Raw genomic sequence first — 19,682 nt, forward strand, 5'->3', positions numbered from 1 at the left:
CGTCGGTAGACCCTTAGTCATGACGTCGGCGTACTGCTGTGCTGTTGGTACATGTATAACTTTGCATTGTCCGACTGCGACCTTCTCGCGGACGAAGTGCACATCAAGCTCAATGTGTTTTGTGCGTTTGTGGTGCACTGGATTGGAGCTCATGTAGCAGGCGGAGACATTGTCGCAGAAGATGATGGTGGCCTTCGTGAGGGGACTGTCCAGTTCGCCTAGCAGTTGCCGGAGCCAGGTGCACTAGGCCACGGCGTTGGCGACGCCTCGGTATTCAGCCTCGGCGCTTGAACGAGAGACCGTCGTCTGCCTTTTTGATGACCACGAGATCATGGCGTCACCCATGAACACACAGAATCCTGAAGTAGATCGTCTTGTGTCCGGGCACCCGGCCCAGTCCGCATCGGAGTAGGCGACGAGATCGTTGTGGTCGGAGCGCCGCAGATGTAGACCAAGTGCTGTGGTGCCACGGACATAGCGAAGTATGCGCTTCACGAGAGCTTGATGCATCGTCGTTGGAGCGTGCATGAACAGACAAGCCTGCTGCACGGCGTACTGCAAGTCTGGCCGTGTCATCGTTAGGTATTGAAGAGCACCGACCAGACTGCGGTAGTCCAAGGCATCCGCTGTGTTAAGTGGCGAGCCAGAGTCGCTGGAGAGCTTGCCGTTGGTGTCGATCGGCGTGTCGCAGGGGCGGCATTCAGTCATGCTAGCTCGTTCAAGGAGGTCGATGGCGTACTGTTGCTGTTGAAGGAAGAAGCCATCGTCGTTGCGCTGAACCTGGATGCCGAGGAAGTAGTGGACCGGGCCCATGTCCTTGAGGGCGAACTCGCCATTGATGGTGCTGATGACGCGGCGCAGGATGTCGTTGGACGATGCAGTGAGCACGATGTCGTCGACGTAGAGAAGAAGATACACCGACTCCTTGCCGCTCCGAAGGACGAAGAGTGAGCTGTCGGATCGAGTGGGCTTGAATCCCATCGTGCCGAGGAATGTGGCGAGCCGCATGTACCACGCCCTGGGCGCCTGCTTCAAGCCATAGAGGCTCTTGGAGAGGCGACACACCGATGTTGGAGCTGATGAGTCGACGAAGCCGGCGGGCTGGCGAGCATAGACTTGTTCGTCGAGGACGCCATGAAGGAAGGCGTTGTTGACATCGAGTTGATGTACAGGCCAGCGGCGTTGAGCAGCCAGCGTGAGTACCGTGCGCACCGTTGCCGGTTTCACGACGGGACAGTATGTCTCGCCGTAATCAACTCCTGCGCGCTGGGTGAACCCGCGCACCACCCATCGCGCCTTGTACCGATCAAAGCTGCCATCTTCCTTGAACTTGTGGCGGAAGATCCATTTGCCGCTGACGACATGTGCACCAGGAGGTCGCTGAACGAGCTCCCATGTTTTGTTGGCGAGTAGAGCATCGAACTCGGACTGCATTGCCTGTCGCCAGTTGGCGTCTTGTAGTGCCTGATTGACTGTTCGTGGGATTGGCGATGGAGTCGTGGCTGCAGTAGTCGTCGTGGTTGCAGCGGCGGCGTAGCGTGGGTTCGGCTTGAACGTCCCCACGCGCGCCCTGGTCACCATGGGGTGCGGTGCACGGGTGTCCGCGAGTGTAGGCGCGGCTGTTGTTGCGGATGGCAATGCTGGCGGGATCGGCGGGGAGTGAGATCCGCGTCGTGGGGCCATGGAAGACGTGGGTGCTGACGAAGTCGTGGCCTGTGGGGAGCCGCAGGTGGCGTCCGGTCTGCGCGGCGTGCCCGGTTCTGGGTGGACACGCGGTGATCGCAGAGACGGAGCTTGCGGTGATCGCGGAGACGGTGGATCCGGGATCTGCGGCGGCGGGACCACATCATCAGAGAGATCTGGTTGCCATGGATCGTAGGCGCAGGTTGTTGGTGACGACATCGCGGGACCTGAGCGGTAGGGAAACAGCCTCGTCGAAGTGAACGTGGCGTGATGTCAGGACTTTCCGCGTCGTCAGGTTGTAGCATCGATAGCCATGATGATCCTGCGAATAACCAATGAAAACACAAGCCACTGAACGTGGTGAAAGCTTGTTAGGGCTGGTGGATTCAGTGTTTGGGTAGCACAGACACCCGAAGACGCGAAGGGATGCATAGTCGGGTTCTGTGTTGAAGAGCAGGGAGAAAGGGGTGGCCATGGAGCGAGGCTTGCATGGTTTTCGGTTCAGAAGAAAAGTAGATGTCTGAAGCGCTTCAACCCAGAATAGCGGTGGCATCGCGGCATGAAGGAGGAGTGCACGAACGCCGTCGTTCAGAGTACGGAGGATGCGCTCAGCTTTCCCATTCTGTTGGGAAGTGTATGGGCAAGAAAGACGTAGAAGGATGCCATTGTCGGAGTAGAATTTGCGCAGAGCTGAGTTATCAAACTCATGACCATTGTCGGTCTGGAACGCGCGAATGGGACGGGCGAACTGTGTGCGAACGTAAGCATGGAATGAAATGATCTTTGCTGCTACTTCAGACTTGTGGCGCAAAGGGAATGTCCAGACAAAATGCGTGAAGTCATCCAGGAGCACAAGATAATAACGATAGCCAGTGAAACTGGAAGCAGGTGACGTCCAAACGTCACAATGAATTAATTCAAAAGCTTCAGTAGTTTTGTGCTGAGAAGGAGCAAATGGTAAGCGCACAGGTTTGCCGATGCGACAAGCATGACAAGTGTGTGACAATTCCTTATTACAAGTGAATTGAAAAGTTTGAAGAAGGCGACGGAATGACTCCTTGCCGGGATGACCGAGCCGCTGATGCCAGAGATCTGCAGAGACGGTGGCGAGGCAGTGTGTGGAGTTGGATGATTTCGTCGGGTGGAGGGGGTAGAGATCACCGGCGCTATCACTGCGGAGAAGTACCGCCTTGGTGACGCGATCCTTGATAGAGAAACCAGAATTGTCAAATTCAATTGTAATGGGATTGTCACGAGTAAGAGCCCGAACTGAGATGAGGTTTTTAATGAGTGATGGAGAGACAAGAACATTGTGCAGGGAGAGCGGATATGAGTGAGTAGGGATAGAAGATGAACCAGTGTGTGTAATGGGTAAGGAGGTGCCATTACCAACAATGATTCGAGTGGAGGAGGAGTTAGGAAGAAGAGAAGAGATGTTACCGGAGCCTTGCGACATATGGGATGAGGCGCCAGTGTCGAGGAACCAATCTCCTGTGGACTGGGGCTGCTGGAGTGATATGTTGTTCAGTGTGGCGAGCAGCTGCGGGTCCAGCTGGGAAGACGCACCGGCGACATGGGCCTGCGGAGCCGCGGAGGAAGGGCGCATGCCTAGGACGCCAGGCGTCGGCGAAGGAGCGTTCGGCGAGGATGTGAATGGCCAAGCCTGCACCATACCCGTCCATGGGTTCAGTGTGGGCCAGAAGCCTGGTGGCGGCGCCGTGGTGGATGCAGGGCCCTTCTTCTTCTTCTTCTTTTTGTTGGAGAAGGAGTTCGACGGAGGACGTCCGCCGTTGGAGGATGCAGGCGTGGTTGCGGGCGGTTTGGCCGGTGCGCCGTTGACCGGGGCGCCTTGCGGTGTATGAACACCGGGTGCGGCATTCGCGATGAAGGCCGCCGCGGACTGAAGATGGGCAGTGGACGGTGTTGCGGTGGGCGCCGTGGACGAGGACGTGCCGGCGTTCGCGGCGTGAGCGACAAGCGCCGCCGCAGCCTGCAACTTCTCCGATTCGTTGATGCGATGCTCCTCGAGCTGCAGCATGGATCGCGTCTTGAGGAACGACGGTAGACGGCGGCGAAGTGTGATGTGGGGGATCGCGTGGTGGAGACGAGGGTTGAGGCCGCGGACGATGTTGTAGATGAGATCTTTGTCATTCACCGGGGCCCCGAGACCGGCGAGGCGATCGGCCATGACCTTCATGCGAGAGCAGTAGTCGAGGACGTTGAGATCACCTTGGTAGAAGTTGCGGAACTCGGCGCCGAGGTAGACGGCGCGAGTGTCCTTGTTGTCGCGGAAGAGGGTGCGGACGCCGCGCCATATGGAGTAGGCGGTGTCGGTGTCTTCCGAGACCATGGAGAGAAGCTCGGGGGAGATGCGGTTGTAGAACCACGAGACGATGGCGCAGTCATTCTGCACCCAGTCGCTGTCGCCCTTGGCGGTGGAGCCGTCGACGTGGTCGCGGAGTCCGAACTGGCCAAAGATGGCGGAGAAGGCGCGCGCCCAGGCGACGTAGTTGGCGTCGTTGAAGTCGAGGACGATGGGCACGCGGTTGAGGATGTTGATGCCGTGGACGACCGCCGGTGTGGCAGGTTCGGTTTGGACGCGGAGTGTGTGGGGAAGGCCAGACTCGGCGTCGGAGTTGTCGGAGGCCGCCGACGATGAGGACGAGGATGAGCTCATGACGTCGGGGTGGGAGGTTGAGGCAGCGGAGAGTTAGGATCGTGGAACGGCTGATACCATGTAAGAGCTGAATAGAAAGAATGCAGACAACTCAAGTTGTATTGATCAGAGCTTACGCCTCTTATACATGTACATCAGGTCAGCTAGATAACTAACAATAGCTACACTTAAGGAGAGGCAAAGAACGTGCTAACTAAGTATAGTACAGGTCGCTAACAGCAAGCTCGCTCAGTCGAACCGCACGCGGCTCAGCTGGTTCAGCACCGGCTGCAGGATGTCCGACGCCACCACGAACAGCAGCCAGCTGTCGCTCCCGGCTTCCGACGACGCCAGCGCCGAGAAGAAGGCGCCCGCCGTCACCACCGCAGCAGGGGACGACGACAGGGCCAGTCCGCCGCCCTCGCAGCGAGATGCTCAGCCCCTTGGCACTGGCTCGTCAGCTGCTCCGGCGCGTAGAGCAGCAGCGATGCCTTGTTGCTGTCGTCCACTTCCGTTCGCTGATGAGCCAGCGCTGGGCGGTACTGTAGCATGTAGCTACAGTGCACTGTAGCTATGTAGGCCGGCACAGTAGGTGTGCCTATGAGTAAGCAAGTTTCCACGTGAAGTATCTACTACAGTAATCATCCACTACAGGATATATGCTGCTACGGGGATATCCCTCACAAAAAAACAGCCGCTACAGTGATCAGCCGTGGCTTATATCCCAGCCGAACAGGGTGCTTGCTGATCCCAGAGTCGATGGACGATGGGGAAGACGGCGGGGAGGATGAAGGGGAAGCTTCTCGGAGCTCATCACGTGGACCTCGAACTCATTTTTTGACTAAAATTTTCCTCCTTTTTCAGTTATAATAATTTTTAAATATTTTCCGGAGTGTTTGCCTTGGAAGTCCAATAGGCCTAAGCTCAACTACTGAAGCCTCGCCAATCACTCACCTCGGACGTGCTTAATATTATCTTTAAACTCGATTCAACATTTTGAATAGACTGATTGAACATTTTACATGGAATTAAACATACCCATGGTCATGTTTGATCGTCATTCACCCACGAGTGACGAGTCCCCCTCCTGAAACACACTTCATTATTTTTTTCAATTGATTCGATAAAACCTGGCCCAATGTTTGGATAGACTAATTCAAAATTTTGTATATGATTCGATTTCATCACTCTATCATCCCTAATAATGTAGGCTGGTTGTCTAGTGTTCGAACCTAAGAAAATCCATCTACTATAGCATAATCTCAGACACCGGGAAAAAATCGCGCAATTTGTATAGGATTTCGTGTGTTTGAGAGCTCAAGTTTTTTTTTCTTTTGGAGAGAGGAGGGCAAGTATAGTATTACAGAGACTTGATAAATGCAACGCAGCCCGTTCGTGGCCCATAAAGTAGGCCCATGTTCAGCCATCTACGTTACTCCTGGGCCGTTCATCCATCAACCTTCCAGATCCGAACATTGGGGTTGATTACAGTTGGAAATTTTTCCGCGAGACCAGTGATTGGTTTTACCTTCACCAGAGTCCCTTTCGTCCCGGACCCGCGGTCGCGGCGCCCGCCGCCTCCGCTCCGCGCGATATGAAGCGCGCCCGCGCAAACTACCCGCCTTTCCACTCCCCCGCGCGGGAAACGCGAAGCTAATCCGACGCCACCTCCCGCTGCACTACTCCCAGCTCCCAGCTCCCAAAACCCAAACCCTAGCGCCGATTCCCCATTTGATTTCGCGCACCTATGGGCGGATCCGCCGATCCCGAGGCGCCATCGCCGTCGCCGTCCCCGTCTCCGGTGAAGCCGTCGCCGCCGTCGGCTGACGGGAAGCGGCCGAGGCGGTCCGTGCAGTCGAAGCTGTCGTGGGGGCTGGTCAAACCGGCCGGCGGAGCTGGAGTGGCAGCCAATGGAGGACAACCGGAGGCTGTTCCTCCTGTGCCTGCGGCTGAGGAGGCGGCGATGGAGGAGGTTAGGGAGGAGCCAGAGAAGGGAAAGAAGAAGAGGAAGCCGCGGAAGTCAGAGCCCAGCAGGAAGGTACATTTCCCGTTTCAGCTGATGTTTTTTTTTGTTTGTCTTCCGGCGTCTTACACGATTTTGACTCGCCCTTTGCGTTGAGCTGTGCTCGTGAAGAATGTGGTCTTGCTAAGTTGGATGTCGATAGATAAGGTTGTTCTGCTGTTTGTTTTACTTAGTTTGCCTGCGGGAGAACCACGACAAAATTTTAGTGTTTATGTACATCTTTTGTTTTCTGCTGTTTTTTTTTCTGCTGATGACCGATCATACTGCACTTAAACTTGGATAAGGATGTAAGTCTGCAACCAACCACGTAACTAATATACTATCTGGATAACATTCAACAAGCCAAACTCAGCCATTCACGACTTAAATCGAGGTACACCTGTTACTTCTTCAAATAGAAATATACCTATGTAGATGGGGGGAACTTTGTAAGCCTGTTAGTATCTGTGCCTTAAGTTTAGCCTATAAGAAAATATATATCCTTTCATTCAAACAAATTGGTACATGTTTGCTATTCGGTTCATTTTTTCCTTGCGCCTCTAGTGTAAATACCAAACTTTTTTGTAGCCCCCTTCAAAAGGAGAGAAAACTGGCCAGGATCCTGCTAGCAAGGATGAAGTCATTACGGTTGGTACGCCACCCTGTCACAAATTTTCAGAATTATTTCCATTTCTAAAATGTTTCACCAGCCCAATCATCAGATTTTTCATGTTATTTGCTACTTTATGTATGAGAAGCGATATAGTCATACTGCTGGAAATTTACTTCTGAATGTTTGTTCCATTGGATTTTAGATGAAAGCCCTCAGAAAAAGCAAAGGAAAGGCAGAAAGCAAGATGCAGCACCGAAAATGCCTAATGCCAATAGAAAGCGCTGCAAGGCATTGGAGTCACCTGATGGTTAGTTTCTTTACCACCCCCTATTTTCTTTAGATGGTATCAGTGGCTATTTAGAACTATTTTTCCTATACTTGCACCAACCAAAGATCCTAACCTATTATTTTGCACTATAGAAAGGTAATAACAGTGTTGTAAGATCCACAGTTCGAAATGCTAAACTTTGAATAATAGTGCTCTGTGAGAACTCTGTTCAAAGATTGAGAATTTTTATTTTTAATTGCAAAGTACTTTCAGTCTATCTGTGGTCACATACCTGCTACATAGAATGTAGTTTCAGTACACTGTAAAATGCTTTCTGTAGTTGTTCTCTTACGATGCATGTTGTGATGTCGATAAAGCATTTCAAATCACATGTCTGATCAATTGTGCACCTATATCCTCCGTAGACTAGACAATTTGATTTAATGTTATATATGGAGTTGTGTTTTAATGCCTTTACTGGTTATTATCCACTTTGGCAGAAGTATAAATATGTGTGTTTTTATATTGGCTATGAAGGTCCTGGTAGCTGTCAGCAATTTCATATTAGCCAGATTGAAGCCGGTTCACCTGAAGCAGCACCAATATTGATTGATGTTGATTTGATGAGTACGCCGTCTAAAGCAGGACATGTTAATGATGATTTGGATGTGGTAGCCAGTCAAGATAAATCACCATTGGTAGTTGACCTAAGATCAGAGGCTAAGATGGCTGCAGAGGTAAGGTCCATCAGCATTGGTGAGATATGTTGTGTTCTATTGTGCTGATGCTTTGTTTTCTTCGTGTTGTATTGCTTGTGTTCCTTTGGCTTATTTGTGAATTTGTCCTTAGTTTTTTTTTCTGGATTATTGATAAAATAATGGTGGCATGCCTATGTCTTCCTACTATCACACTTACTGCAAGTCTATGTTTACATCTGTTTAAAACTTCAAATGCCACCTTACGAATAAAGTATGAGCAGAAAAATACTATAACCCCTATGTTTTATCTCTTGTTTTCATTGTTCGCTCCTTGATCTTTAAATGCTCACTAGCAGCTTGTTATATCAATCCATTTCAATCTCCATATATGTGCTGAACTTGCAACTCTAGTTGTTTTTTTGGGAAAAAACACACACTTGTGATTGCAATCACACCTCGTTTTTAGTTGATTTCGTGTCTACAGTATTATTGCATATTTTTTTAGAGAGTACCTCGTTTTTAGTTGATTTCGTGTCTATAGTATTGTTGCATATTGTTTTTTAGAGTATTTTTTATTTCATTGCCAGGAAAATCGAAGGTTATCTTCTGGAAAGAAAATGCACCCTTTCTTTGCTTCTCGGAAAATGAGTAAAGGTGCTAGCCAAGATCAAGATGTTATGAATATTGAAGATGTGCATGGACTTTGGGATTTTGAGAGGGATCCACCTTTTTATCCTATTCATGTTACATACCAATTGGAGGTATGCCAAGCATATGCATAATTTGTATAGCTTTTCGGAAGGTATATCATGATTTGTGGTCAAGTGAAGTGCTATACTTTTTTGTAGGCCAGTATGCTAATTCACTGGAGCAATTGGATAATCACTGATCTGTCTTCCCTTGACACTGATGCTGTGGCTCTTCTTCAAAAATCTGTGTCATTCTTTGAGGGCTTGGTTAAACCACTAACAATAGAAACTACTTGCAAGAGGCATTCCAATCAGGTGGCAGAGCTGATTCTTTCTGAGTGTAAAACTTCAGGAATGGCTTTCTCTAATTTCTCTGACAAGCAAAGTGAACATAACTGTCCTTTGGATGTGGTAAATTTCTTGTTCATCTAGAATATTCTGTAGAACACGAGCTTGCTTTGTTCTCTCATAGTTTATTGTTCTAATCTGCAATGCATAAATTTATGACCTACTATTTGAACTTCCAGATCGATGTGGACAACTACTTGGTGTCCAACGCCCGTTGCCAAGCTTCTCTTCTTGATCTGCATGGACGGCCAGAAGTTCCTCAGAACGGGTAATCATCATTATGCATATTTTCTCCCTAGATGTATTGTGGCTTCCTGCTAGCTGGTTCAATAATATTTGCATATCAAAACTGGAACATTATTAACTCTCAGAAACTTATTAGCCAATGAACTGCTCGAACAAATTTGTTAAACCCAATATTTGGTCAGATGGTGCCTTCAGTAAGACAGTAACCATGCCAATTGGCATTCCATGTTAATACCTGCTCAGATGGAGCCAAGCGTTAAGATAGTTTCTTTTCTATAGAAGTATGAACTATGGAAACTGAAGGCAACGTACAACCGACAAGGGTTTTGCATATCCACTGAGATATGAGATTGGCCTCAAACTATGCATGTATCCTTTTTCTTTTTGCTTTTTATTGGTTGCAGTCGAATGTAGTTGCATTTATTTCATTTTTTGAAGTTGCAATTTACAAGGAGTTTCTTTCCTCGCGCTTGTTCCGACCCTTAGACCTCATCACCTTTTCTTGTCACAATTGACATAACTATTTATCAGAAGCTTCAGGCCAGCCAAATTTAATTCAAATAGAAGTAATTGGCAAGTAGCTACCTCCACCATTTTTATCTTCAAAACTTCAACTACACATAACATTGTATTTCTAGTGCAGTTGTGAGCCTGCCTGTTACTTATGGACCGACAAGTACCGACCTGAAACTGCAGCCCAGGTGAACTACTATTTGTGTTTGTAATGCCCTTCAATTTTTTGTAAGATAATGTTGTACTGCCCTTCATGCATGATAGCTTATGATAGATACAACTGTGCAGCCTGATTCCCAAATCCCAATTATTGCCTTTATTTCATCAGCCTTTGCAGCCAACATGCTTCATTCTGGAAAATACAAATCGGTGTCTGTAGTATGCTTATATTTTCTCTTAGGTTTACTGCTATCTTGGTTAAACAGGTATGTGGAAATAGTGAACATGTAAAGTTTCTCGCTGAATGGCTCAAAGGTTGGGATGAAAGAGGCCACAAGATTGGAGCTGCTAATGGGGACACAAATGATAGCTCGTATCAAGATGAATCTGATGTAGATTCTTCAGACAATGCTTCTGATTGTGAAAACGTGCTTCTCATCACTGGACCAGTTGGGGTGAGTGCCACTCCCAGGAATACTTGCCATTTGAATTGCATGCTTCATTTAAATGTTGTTTAGCTTGTTTTTCTTTTTGTATTTTCTTATGCTAGTAGGCTTTTGGTTTTTGGTGAATGTGTCTGCCTGTAGCAAATGCCATCCACCCAGAGAGGAAATACATCATGGTTTTAAATAGCGGGCTATGGTTTTAATACATGCTAGTGATATGCTAGTGCTTCCCATTATACAATTCAGGAAATACATCACTTTTGTTGTTTTTAAATGTTAAATAGCTAGTGTGTTTACTTGGTCAAAGGATTTATGGTATGACTGGGCTGTTAATGTTTTCTAGTCATCCGACTAATAGCGATTAGTCGCTATTATCGCTCCCTTGCCACCGATAAGGGCCAGCGACTAGGTCTAAGCGACTAGAAACCTAGTTGTCCGGTTAGTCGTCGACTAACTGTGATTAGTCATCAGATTAGGCTTGAAAACGATCAGATTTGAGATGATAGAACTCGCCTAGTGGGCGATGGGCTATTGTGCTGACAATTAAGCCCATTAGGTTTTGGGTATATATCTCATAGCTTCATGTGCTGCCAAGCCACCTCACCCCATAATGCCTGTCAGAATATGCGCAGACGCCCACCAAAATTTGCGCAGCTGCCCGCCCAAAGGTGCGTCCACCGGTGCGTCCAGCCACCCAGGAGCATTCTGCCGCTAAGGAAACACCCAGGAGCTCCATGCCTCCCCGCTGCCAGGAGATACTCGCTGCCCAGGAGCTCCATGCCTCCCTGCTGCCAGGAAATAACTGCTGCCTTGGAGCTCCCGCCAAAATTTGTGGTGTTGATGACTGCTATATACTATGTACTGTATAGTATGCATATCATATCGGTCCCTGGATGTACAGGATGACTATACAGACGACTAGGCTTGACTAGATTCGACTAATCGGCCTAATCGACGACTAACCTCGACTAATCACCTTATCGGTGCCATGGCGACTAGGTTCGATTAGATGACTGTAAAACATTTACGTGAACTCGAAACAAGGAGTTGTCAACTCCTACAATTTGTTCAAAAGTTATTTTTTTTAGAGTAAAATGCACTGTAGGTCCTTAAACTAGTTGAGCTGTTCTGTCCAGGTCCATGAACTTCGAAAATGCATTTTTAGGTCCAGGATCTATTTAAGTGAGTCACTTGAGGTCCAAAACTTGCCACGCCATCGCCCGCATCCGACGTGGACGTGCCACGGTGGCAGCTAGAGGGCGCCCTCGCTGGTCCACGCGAGGCGTGCGTCAACCTGGCACCAGGCCCGGTGAGCGCGAGCATGGCGTACGCGAGCGCGCCGCCAGGCAGAGCTTGCCTGCGCCCTTCGCCCCCTTCCCTTGCTGCGCGGCGGTCGTGGGCGGGACGGGCCGAGCGGCGTGCGCGGTCAAGGGCAAACCGGGCTCCACGCCGCGCGGGGCTCCGGCGTTCCGCGGCGGGCGGTGGCGCGGCCTGCAGCATCCAGGCGGAGGCGGCGCGCGGAGGCCGCGGAGCGGCGGCGGCGCGCGTGCGAGTGGGAGGAGGTGGAGAAGGAGTAGGGGCGGCCGCGAGCGAGCCGAGCGAGGCGCCGTGCCGCTGAGTTCAAGCTCGTCCGATCCCAAGCGCAGCGGAGCAGGGGCCTCGCGGCGGAGCAGAGCTCCTGGAAGACCGCACGCCGCCCCCTTCCTCCTCCCTCGCATCGGCCCCGGCTCGGCTCCGGCTGTGGCGCCGCCCCCTTCCTCCTCCCTCGCAGCGGCCCCGGCTCGGCTCCGGCTGCGGCGGCGAAGCTCCAGCTCACGCGCCGGCAAGCCATGGGGGCGTGCGGCGGGGCAGAGGACGCTCTGCTCCGAGCACCTCGCCGGCTCCCCCTCCGTACGGCGCCAAGGACCCGCCGGCCTCAAATTGACCACGGAAACGCCACAGGCATGCTCAGAGGCTCACCCCAAAGCAGCACAGCACGACAGTAGGGCCCCAAATCGACTGGAGCACGGTCGACCACGACGGAGGCGGCGGCGGAAAGCTGAACGTTGACGAGCTTCGTGTTCCGGCCAACCTGCTGCACAAATCGACCAACGGTCAAGCCAGAGAGCACTACAGCATCAAGGCGAGCATGAGACAAAAGCAAGGAGGAAGAGAACGCGGCCGGAGAAAGCTGGCCACGGCAAGGCGGTCCGCGGCAGTGCGCCGGCCGGCCGCGAGGAAGAATAGGGCGGGTGAGCGGCTCCGGTACTGCGGGGTGCAATTGAGCGGTGCAAGAGGTGCACAAGGATGAGGCGAACACATTGACACAGCCAATTTGGATGGAGGGTGAACGGAGTGGCTGGATTATGCCGGCGCGGTGGAGCTCGGCTCGGCCGCCGGTGCGCGCGGGGGAGCTCCGGCCGGCCGCCGCGGGCTCGGGCGCAGACGAGCTCTGCCCGGCAGCCGCGAGCGTGCGTGCCGAGGAGCTCCGCCACGTCTGCCGTGGGCGCAGGCAAGCTCCACCCGGAGTCCGCCTGGCCGGCGCGAGCGCGCTCCGGGGGAGCTCCGCCCTAGCCGCCATGGGTGCGCGTGGAAGGCAGCTGCGCCCCGGCCGCCGCAGGTGCAGGCAAAGGCAAGCTCGGCTCGGCCGCCGGTACGTGCGTGGGAGCTCCGGCCGGCCGCCACGGGCGCGGGCGCAGGCGAGCTCTGCCCGGCGGCGCGCTCGCGCTCACCGGGCCAGGTGCCACCGTGGCACGTCCACGTCGGATGCGGGCGATGGCGTGGCAAGTTTTGGACCTCAATTGACTCACTTAAATAGATTCTGTACCTAAAAATGCATTTTCAAAGTTCATGGACCTAAACAGAACAGGTCAACTATTTTAAGGACATACAGTGCATTTTACTCTTTTTTTTATATTTGCAAGCACTTAGCTGTGTCTCAGTGTAATCCGCTTGTTATACCTATGAATGGATATATAACCTGCATATGCTCGTTCATTTATGCTACTATGATATCTTTGTTCTTATCCAGTGTGGAAAATCAGCTGCAGTTTTTGCATGTGCCAGAGAACAAGGATTCAATATAATAGAGGTATTTCCACCAGCATTTCTTTTTGAGAAGTCCAGTCTACTTCATATATTTGATTTTACTGATTAAAGCTAGGCATTATTCCAGGTAAATACATCTGACATGAGAAATGGGGCTTATGTAAGGCAGAAGTTTGAGGAAGCAACTAAATCACATGGCCTTGAAAAATGGTTCGGACAGTTTTTTCTATATTTATGATCGTTCTATCATGTTTTGCTGCAGCCTGCAGCTGTTTTTCTTTTAGTTAATTTGTTATTATCTCTTGCTTTTATCAGGATACTTAGCAAAGTTAGCGTTTGGCATTTATCTTTCATTGTCATTGGTACCGAATGAAATTTTTGGGTCTGCATCCTTTGTATGTTTATTATCACTGTTAGTTATGGATTTACTAATAATTGTCTGAAACCATATCTTTCAGGAAGAACACACTAGCTTTTCCTATTAATTGGTTGATTTCAATTATTTGTGCTTGAACTTAAAATTTTCATTTGATGTGAATAGCACAAGCATTTAAATCAGCAGCCTTAATGTCTGCACAATTGTTTTCAGAGTATCAGTGCATCACTTGGCATTGTAGAACCCAACAGGGTGATGTGCCATAGCATAGGAAAAAAGGACAAGACATAATATTGGGTACCTAAAATTCCTTCAGACCCTAACGAGTCGAACTAAGTCAATGAAGCCGTCACGTGGGATGTAGTTACATAAACATAAAATTAAAAAAATGGGCAGTATATGTGCATTTTTTAAAAAATTAAGCAATATAATACTTCAGAAAATCAAGCTGCTCTCCAGGTGGTTCTTTTCGAAATTTAGTAGTTCCAGCAGCAAACAGACATTATTTTTCTAACCTGTAAAATTCCAGCACAGTAATTCTGGAATTGTATATGTTCCACAGATGCACTTCCATGATTTGTGCAGGTTGTAAAATCATGCTTGTTCATTTACATTTTTGGAATCCTCATCTCATTATATAAAACTGTATTGTACCAATCTTCAAATCAGATCTTGCCAGAAATATTTTATATGCTGACTGTATTTTTCTTACGAGCATTTGAGCAATAGAAATAGTAGTATACATGAAAAACGCCTGTGGAAATGATGCTATAAGGTATTTGGGGCACATGAAAATAGCAATGATGATATGAATAGTGTTGTAGCTTGGCTTAGTTCTGCGAAGATCTTTTCTGACAAGTAGATATGTACTGAATTGTAGCTTACGTTCTAATAATATGTGCTTTTGTCCAACACTTTACAAGGTTGCCTTGTTGAAGCAAATATACCTTTGAATCCATCCTTTTTTAATCTCCTGTACAGGTCACAGGAGGAGGTCATCGTTCCACTGAGGGATGATGATTCCTTGAATCCAGCTTCAGGAACTCCTGATACAACTGAATATCAAAATTCAGTGTCCCGTGCTACAAGAGTAGTGATTGACTGTGATCAACAGAAATCGCCTGCAGGATACTACTCAGGGTCCAAGGTCAATGATGAAGCTCCTAAACAAGTCGTTAACAAGACACTTATCCTATTTGAGGATGTGGATACTGTCTTTGATGACGATCGTGGCTTTATTTCAACCATACTTAAGATGGCAGAGACGACAAAATGGCCGATCATATTGACTAGCAACAGTGAGCATTTTATCCTTTCCTCTTAGGCTTCTACAGATGGCCTTGATAATTTCAGCCAATGCAGTACACTAATACTCTTGTTATTTTGTGACATTTTCCTTAACTCGTGAAGGGAAGGATCCATCTTTGCCTAATCTCTTGGATCAGCTTGCTTTGGATTTCAAATACCCATCAACCTCAGAGCTACTTTCACATGTTGCCATGGTAACCAGTTTTTTCTTTTTACAGGCTGAAATTACAGAATATTTTTGCATGCCAGATTTATTGAAGTTGACTGTCCTAACTTTATGCAGATCTGTAAATCTGAGGGAGTGGATGTCACCGTTCCTCAGTTAAAGCGTGTAATTGATATTTGTTTAGGTGACATTAGGAGGACGGTTATGCTTCTGCAGTTTTGGCACCAAGGAAAGCAGCAATCCACAGGTTTGATTCTTTGCCAGGAAAACATTTTAATAATATTTTTTGTGGTTATGTGTGTACTGGCCCATTGTTTGCATTTTTGAAACTTTTTAGTGATGTAAAACTTACAATGCTTCTAAAATAGATTCATTGTATTTGCTTGTGAAATTGGTTTGTGACCCTGTTAAACTATGATGAAATGACCCTTCAATAAGGCTAACCTATGTGTCCAATAAGCTATGGTACATGAGGTTGAAGACACTGGGTTTGTTTATTGCATTGAGCTCAATCATAGATTGATAGGGGTTTTAATAGAGCACCCAATAGCCCTGTGACAGCTTTAGGGCAATTATAGTAGATATGTTAGCTTTAGGGCAATTTCAGTTCACGTGCTATAGTAGATATGCTTATAAGCCTAAGCTGGGAATAGGAGGATCTTACTTTACTACAGCTTGTTTCTGGCTCAAAATCAACTTCTTTTACACACAGGTTCCATCTATATGTCCCATTAAACAAAGGTTTCATCTAGTTGCAGAAATTACCTTCCCTTTCCATTCTTCCAGTAAAAGATGTGGTGTTAGATCTTTCAGAGTGATGTGTTAGCACTTAGCAGTAATGATTACTTAGCAGCAAAAGATGTAGTTTAGCTTGAAGGATCCCCCCCCCCCCCCCCCCCCACAAATTGGATGACTCTAGGTGTGCTGAGCATGTCACTGTTTCTATCCTAATCCATTTTCTTTTCAATACTAAATAAAATCCATTTTCTTTTCAGAGAGGCCAAATGGATGTTTATGTGGTCCTTTCTCACTTGATTTGGACGCGGTACATTCTACTGTACCAAAAATGCTGCCATGGGAGTTCCCTTGTAAATTATCAGAAACAATATACATGGAGGTAGACAAAACTATCCTTGTGGCTGAAGAAAAGAAAAAACAGATGGAAGTATCATATCTTGAAGGTCTGCACTTACAAGTAACAGCACCTTTGATCAAAGGAAGAAGCACAGCTAAAACTAGAAAGGCTAAGAAATCCAAGCTGAAGCGTGGCCACTCGGTTGAGCATAATGATATTTCACCTTGTAAGAACGATCTTGATGATTTCCATGATCTTCCAGATATCCCTCTTCCATCTGATCAACAACTAAAAAGAAATAGGCGTGGCTCTTTGCTACTATCAGAGTCTGACGATGATCCAGCTGATGCACATACTGAAAAACATGACATATTTACTGTTACTGAAGTTGGTTTCCCACAACTTTCAGAGGCACCTCATAGACATGGTCAAGGGGTTCCCAATGAATTCATTTTTCCCATTGAATCAATGGAGACATTTGGAATGGCTGATTCTTTCAAAAATCCACCTGAAAGCAACATGTCTGGGTCCATTTCACAAGTTTGTGATACATTTATGTCACAGGGCGTGTCATGTGTGCCTGAGTCATCCTTCATTGTGGAGGGCACATCTGCATCCATAAGTGATAATGATTTTTTGTCAAGGGCAGTTTCCAATGAATTGTCTACCTTTCATGATAGTGGTACATACACTGCATTCCGAACTGTACTAGAAGACAATGATAATGCAAAGAATGCAATGGCTGAACGAGAGAAAGATGTGGAAGATGTAGTTGGTGAGACAAGTGAGGCTTATGTGGAATCGTTTGGCAGAAATGAACAAGCAAGCTGTTCAACTGCTGGGTTTCAACTGATGGATGAATGTAGTCGTGCTGAAAGTATCTGGCTGCTCTCTGGCAAAAAATCTAATGACTCTTGCAAGGTTGAACAAGTACAGGATACTTGGAACAGGCTACGAAATTGCCGTCCTGAACTTTCCCGTGAGGCTAATCATAATAGAGCAGTTTCTGGAGCTTTGAAGCTTGCTTCTGGAGTGTCTGATTTAATCTCAGAATTAGATCTTATGCTTTCTCGTTGCTACCCTCTTACTAAGGTCAGGCATATTATCTTTTGCTTGCTTAAAGATTCATGTCTCTGAAATACAATATTTGACTCGACATTTATATTTCTGTGTAGGATATGTTGGATCCACCTTCTACTCCTTTTACAGAGCCAGATGACTTTTCCTGGTACAGCAATCAGGTTGAGATGGGATCTATTTATGGACAGCATGCTCTTTGCATTTTCTCAAGGAAGTCCCAATGTATAGGTGGTAGTTCTGTTGATTTGTCACAAGACTTGTTGCTTGCCAGTACAGCTGCCGTATCCCTTGGGAAAATTATTAGTTCAGGACTTAGGAAGAATTGTGGATCTGCTAACGTTTCTCATATACAAAATCCGACTAATTGTATTTCTAAAAGAAGGTAAGTGATGTGATTCCCTTCCAGTAGGTTTTTTGATAACTCTTCCAGTAGGTTAGTTGCTTGTATACACTGCTATCATATTGTTGGTTATCTTTGTATACAGCTCTATATATTACCTCATGATCTAGTTTGTTTTGTGGATATGAAACTAAAAATGAGCATCTTATTTTAGTGGTCTAAATAATAATATTAGTGGATATAGATAGTCACATTAACAAAAATGCTGGCAATTTTGCAAATTTAGAATAGGCTGTTAGTTATTATCTGTAGTGCATAAATTAATTGGAAATGTAAAGTGATCTGCTACCTGGCATATCTTGAAAAGCTAATAGCACCTAATCATTGTGCCACTTTATTGTTGACCTTACATGGTTAGGTATTGTGCTACTTCTACATTTGATGTACTATAGTGATAAATTGCCATTTTGTCTTCAATTCTATTGCAACAACCTTCTTTGCATTTTTTTTCAGTTTCACTAGACAGCTTTTCTGACTAGATGGTCACTTGTCAGTCATATCAAACTTTGTCATGGTTAAAAAAATCATGTAAGCGTCAGATTATGTGTAAATTGTACTCCACTAAATAGATATGTGAGGTATATCTTGTGGTTAAATTAACCAAAACTGATTGAATAAATTGCTTGCTCTATGCGTATGCCACTGTAAGATCCATTTGTTGAAGTTCTTAAGCATGAGCATGCATGCTTCTTAGTTCTTAGCTTCTTCTGAATCTCTATGAACTTTGCTGGATCCACTGATGGAATCGTTGATGATTTCTGACTCGCTATTGGTTTGTTGTGTAATCTTTATGGACAATATGCATGATTAGCTATTGCCACTGCTTTGTGTAGGGAGCGGCAGGTTCTTCTTTGTGAAACCCTGTCTCCGATTGTTCCTCCAAAGCTGTTGCAGTCGCTGAGAGGCCCTGCTTTTGTTGATTACTTGTCTTCAGTAGGTCAGATTTCCCGTTTAGAAAATTTGCGACTTTCTGAAAGTAAAGGCATAAACAAGCAAAGAAGGTATTCCCTGCTTCACCTCAGTAAATTTTTTACTGCTAGTAGGCTTACCGTGTGTAATTATGTATCATGCTCTAAATTGGTTTTAGTACAAAATCGTGGTAGTACCTGACATCCTTGTTTTCAGTTCATCAATAATTTGTTACAGTACATTGACGCTCCTTGGTTAAACCCTGCAACAGTGACTCACTGCTGTTTATCTCGTCACAGGGCTCGTCAGTCAAGACATTACTTGAGCTCCGGCACACTTCTATTGTCACCTGAGGATGTTGTATTATTAGCAGAAAGCGGCTGTTTCGGTTGCAGGCGCGAGAAGGTTATAGAGCAAGCACCGTGTAGTATATAGGTTAATAAGCTGGTGCTGATGATTAGCGGCAGCATTTTCTTTTTTTTTTTCTCTCAGCTTGGTTAGTGGCGATAGGCTGATGGTTTGGCCGACCCATATTTAATAGGAGCAGTCCGTCCCAGAGGCGCAGTTGGTACCGGAGTGGGTGCTGTTGATTGTTCCATTGTTGTGTAATGTAAATGCGTTGTCTGTGTTGTCATCCTAATTTATCCCGTGCAACCATTCAGCTGATGATTTAACTTGTGTAAACTGGTCACAGAACCCGCATGTCCAAGATATGAAAAGGAAGATCACATTACTGAGTGGACAGTTGTTAAAGGCTAATGTTTGGAAAGACCGGAAGAGGTAGGCAGTCTAGCTCTGCAGGGGCAAAAAGTACACGAAGGCTGATGAATGAAACTACGCATACCGCCAACATGGAATTGATGTGGGGAATTGGAAATGAGGTCATAAAGAACAGCTTGCTCTGCAGGCTTGGCATGTGCAAAGGATCGTTTCAGGCTCTGTTTAGTTTCTGAAAAAATTTCTACCGTACTCGTCATATCGAATGTTCAGATACATGCATAGAGCATTAAATACAGTTAA

At 47.2% G+C, this 19,682-nt stretch overlaps 1 protein-coding gene across 4 annotated transcripts; it reads left to right on the plus strand.

The window, feature by feature from the left end:
• The first annotated feature begins 5,856 nt into the window (after positions 1-5,856).
• LOC120652936 lies at positions 5,857-19,406 on the plus strand. Of its 4 annotated transcripts, none has more exons than XM_039930889.1 (18): positions 5,857-6,377; positions 6,930-6,993; positions 7,157-7,261; positions 7,760-7,959; positions 8,508-8,681; positions 8,769-9,020; positions 9,137-9,225; positions 9,847-9,904; positions 10,142-10,330; positions 13,332-13,391; positions 13,476-13,558; positions 14,706-15,022; positions 15,135-15,226; positions 15,316-15,445; positions 16,683-17,365; positions 17,449-17,735; positions 18,587-18,754; positions 18,962-19,406. In XM_039930889.1, exons 1-18 carry the CDS (start codon positions 6,087-6,089, stop codon positions 19,095-19,097), a joined length of 3,378 nt encoding a protein of 1,125 aa, XP_039786823.1. In that variant the 5' UTR covers positions 5,857-6,086; the 3' UTR covers positions 19,098-19,406. The 4 variants fall into 4 exon arrangements, with proteins under 4 accessions (XP_039786823.1, XP_039786824.1, XP_039786820.1 ...); XM_039930886.1 differs by having other exon boundaries at positions 5,858-6,377; positions 16,194-17,365; XM_039930887.1 differs by having other exon boundaries at positions 5,859-6,377; positions 6,930-6,989; positions 16,194-17,365.
• Positions 19,407-19,682: the final 276 nt, after the last annotated feature.

Source organism: Panicum virgatum, chromosome 9K (genome assembly GCF_016808335.1).
Source record: "Panicum virgatum strain AP13 chromosome 9K, P.virgatum_v5, whole genome shotgun sequence".
NCBI classification, from domain to species: Eukaryota; Viridiplantae; Streptophyta; class Magnoliopsida; order Poales; family Poaceae; genus Panicum; species Panicum virgatum.

What these genes read in the sequence shown, in the direction of transcription:
- LOC120652936 (XM_039930886.1), top strand. Translation starts at nt 6,087, where the DNA reads ATGGGCGGATCCGCCGATCCCGAGGCGCCATCGCCGTCGCCGTCCCCG. An exon ending in ATGTTACATACCAATTGGAG is followed by an intron (nt 8,682 to 8,768) that starts GTATGCCAAGCA and finishes ACTTTTTTGTAG; the next exon opens with GCCAGTATGCTAATTCACTG. An exon ending in TACTTTCACATGTTGCCATG is followed by an intron (nt 15,227 to 15,315) that starts GTAACCAGTTTT and finishes AACTTTATGCAG; the next exon opens with ATCTGTAAATCTGAGGGAGT.